Here is a 3,635-nt window from a genome sequence, read left to right on the forward strand (position 1 = left end):
CATGATGTCAATCACTGGATTGTCTGGTCCAGACTCGATTATTTACAGACCGCCGTCATATAGCTGGAATATTGCTGAGTGCTGAGTCAATTATTCATGTCTATAAGTGTTAGGTAGTTCACGATAATGTAGTGGGTCGGGTATACCTATTTCGTGATACGGTATTGACTCTCTTAATTAGCTGTGATTCGATATTTCGAGTTAAGAATTAGCTGTGATACGTTATTTCACAAGAGTCCTGTTATTGTGAGTTTGCAAATAAATTACATGTTTTCCATGAAATGGCTTTATTCTCATGAATCGTTACCCAGTCTTTGTTATACCGATACCGGTAATATCATGTAGGAAGTTCGGGGATCTGTTTCCTAAAATCAAGCAACGCCCGAGATGGTGTGTCCGACAAGTCTGACATGTTTCTATGTTACAAAAACCCGAGATGCAGTCCTAGTTTATACAATCCGAACACAGAAACTTGACAATGATATGGTTTAAATCACTATCAGATTGATAAGTAAGGATGAATCTCTATGAATTATGAACTAATTTACACGATAATTATCCGTGATTGTGAAATGGGTGGAAACATTGTCTGTGAGATGTGAAGGGGTGATCTCATGATCTACCTGTGAACAGTTATTGGGCATAGGCATTCCCCACCCTCACTGTAAACTAGCACTGAGATGAGGAACTGTCATTCCGCTTTGGAGTTTGTCAGTAAGTGGATGCGTGGGTGTTTTCTGTTTTGAGACCGCCTCCGTGGTCTAGTGGTAGAGCGTCCGCCCGGAGAAGGGAAGGTCCGGGATTTGATTCCCGGCCGCGCCATACCAAAAGACGTTAAAAGATGGTACTTGTTGTTACCCTGTCTGGCGCTCGGCATTAAGGGGCTAAAACAGGGACTGATCGGCTCGGAGTATACTGTGTCTGAGTTGGGTATAGCCATGCTAAAGTGCGGCATGGTATCTCAGTGGGCTAGCACTATAAATCGTCACCACTCCGGACTAGTACAAGCAGCCACACACACGCACGCACGTGAAGATACGGGATAGAATAGGTCTTCAGCAACCCATGCTTGCCGTAAAAGGCGACCATGCTTGTCGTAAGAGGCTATCAACGGGATCGGGTGTTCAGGCTCGATGACTTGGCTGATGCATGTCATCGTATCCCAATTGTGTGGATCAGTGCTCATGATGTCAATCACTGGATTGTCTGGTCCAGACTCGATTATTTACAGACCGCCGTCATATAGCTGGAATATTGCTGAGTGCGGCATTAAACAAACAAACAAACACTGTATGACGCTGCTGTTTGTCCTGATCATCTTTGTCACAACCTCTGACCTCAGTTTCAACATCTCTCATTAGCAGAGGGTGATAGTCTCACCCAAGTCGAGAATATGCACCATCTTAATGAACCCCTAATGATCAGTCTTAATGAGACCTGCCATGTGTTTACCTGCTGCTGTGGTGAGGTCTGTTGTCTATGTACAATAGCAAGTGTAAACGTCATAGTATAACCAGGTTCGATACTGCTTACATTTCTCACAAAATGTGAAGGTCTCCCACTTTGTGTGTTCTCAATGATGGATTGTAGCCGTGTTCATTTGAACTGGTATGCCTGATTTTTCGGAACAAACACTTATCTTGAAATATCTGACGCGGGTGTCATCAAGGAGCCTCGAGCTGAAGACGTTTGGATACAAAACGGGCGTTTCCTAAATTTCACAAAATGAATGTCTCAGACAACGGTGGTGGGAACAGTTCTGATGGACACCAAAACTACACTTTACTCAGGCTAGTCTCAATCAGCACACTCACTGTTGTCAATGTGTTGGGTATTATTGGAGACATCATGATTATTGTCATATTGTGCAAAACCAAATCCTTTCAGACTGTGTCTCGCGTTGTTCTTATTAACACTTCGGTGGCTGACATTTTAACTGCAGTCATCACACTGCTATTCGTTCCTACCAATATCCTCAACTTCGTCACAGTTCCTGGCGATGTGAAACTTGGGTTCACCACAACCCTCCTGTCCCTTTGCAGTGAGAGCTCTCATTCCATGACTTGCAATGCTATCGCTCTCTATGTAGCAGTGTGTCATTCACTAAAATATGCACATGTCACCCTCAGGAAAACCGTGCTGCTGCTGGTGCTTACCTGGATGTGGAACACTGGTTTGTCATGTCTTCATTTCATTCAGAAAGGTTTCTACACCGCCGATACAGTAACTGTCAGTGTGACCTATGACACCACCACCTGGTGGTTCGGATGTGTTCTTCTCCTCAATGCCATCGTCCTCCCCGTCACCACGTCATCTTTCTGCTACTACCGGATCAGGATATACTGCACCACCCTATCCCAGTCCATGTCGACCGGTTCAGGCTTTGGGAGGTCTTTGAGAATGATGGCGCTAGCCAGAATGAATCTCGCCTGCTTCGTGTTCTTCATTCTGTCCTGGATCTTCATTCATCTTGCACAGGCTTTGAAACTACCGCAGGGCTGGACGGCGCTGGCAACTTTGACAGTCTACACCTACCACGCTCTGAAGATTGGGCTTTACCTTTATTTATACGCCCCTTTCAGAAACACAGCCAGATCACTCCTCCGATGCCGTCAGTCTGATCACAGGGTCAGCGACACTTTTGAGATGGATACAACTGAAAGAAATACACCAAGTACGAACACATCAAATACAAGGTAACTGCTTCGAGCTCATGAATGGGATTCACACGATATGATAATTGGGAAGTCGCCAAAATGGTGATTTAGAATCGACCGGATTTGGAGTGGACTGGAGTTGATGTGTTTTTATGTCTGCAATAATCGTTTTATACCAGCTTAAAAATAATAATAATACCTGGTTTAGGCAGACTAATGGTTGATAATATGAGTAATTTCAGTAAAGTATGGCGCTCTGGTAACCTGTGATGTCGCTGAATCAAAAGGAGAGTTACAGTATGAAACTGTACCCTGTTGAATTGCTGTGACGTGTGAGCGAGCGTGGTTTTCTATTATTCTTGGCAATATTCCATTAATATGTGATCAATTTTGATGCGGGTGCGATGCGGGTGCGATGTGGTTGTGATGTGAAGGTGATGCTGTTGTGATGCGGTTGTGATGTGAAGGGGATGCTGTTGTGATGCGGTTGTGATGTGAAGGTGATGCGGGTGCGATGTGAAGGTGATGCTGTTGTGATGTGAAGGGGATGCTGTTGTGATGCAGTTGTGATGTGAAGGGGATGCTGTTGTGATGCAGTTGTAATGCAGTTGTGATGTGAAGGGGATGCTGTTGTGATGCGGTTTTGTTGCGGTTGTGATGTAAAGGTAATGCTGTTGTGATGCGGTTGTAATGCAGTCATGATGTGAAGGTGATGCTGTTGTGATGCGGTTTTGTTGCGGTTGTGATGTAAAGGTGATGCTGTTGTGATGCGGTTGTGATGTGAAGGTGATGCTGTTGTGATGCGGTTGTGATGTGAAGGTGATGCGGTTGTGTTGCTGTTGTGATGTGAAGGTGATGTGAAGGTGATGCGGTTGAAATGCGGTTGTGATGTGGTTGTGATGTGAATGTGGTGCTGTTGTGATGTGGTTGCAATGCCGTTGTGACGTGATTGTGATGCGGTTGCGATGTGAATGTGAT

General features: G+C 44.8%; 1 protein-coding gene across 1 annotated transcript; it reads left to right on the top strand.

Annotated features, from left to right (window-relative positions):
• Positions 1 to 2,058: 2,058 nt before the first annotated feature.
• Positions 2,059 to 3,249, top strand: LOC139475543 (uncharacterized). Its single transcript, XM_071258733.1, has 2 exons — positions 2,059 to 2,696; positions 3,222 to 3,249. Exons 1-2 carry the CDS (start codon positions 2,059 to 2,061, stop codon positions 3,247 to 3,249), a joined length of 666 nt encoding a protein of 221 aa, XP_071114834.1.
• Positions 3,250 to 3,635: the final 386 nt, after the last annotated feature.

Source organism: Haliotis cracherodii, unplaced genomic scaffold, assembly GCF_022045235.1.
Source record: "Haliotis cracherodii isolate W230 unplaced genomic scaffold, xgHalCrac1.p SCAF_3, whole genome shotgun sequence".
Classification (NCBI taxonomy): Eukaryota; Metazoa; Mollusca; class Gastropoda; order Lepetellida; family Haliotidae; genus Haliotis; species Haliotis cracherodii.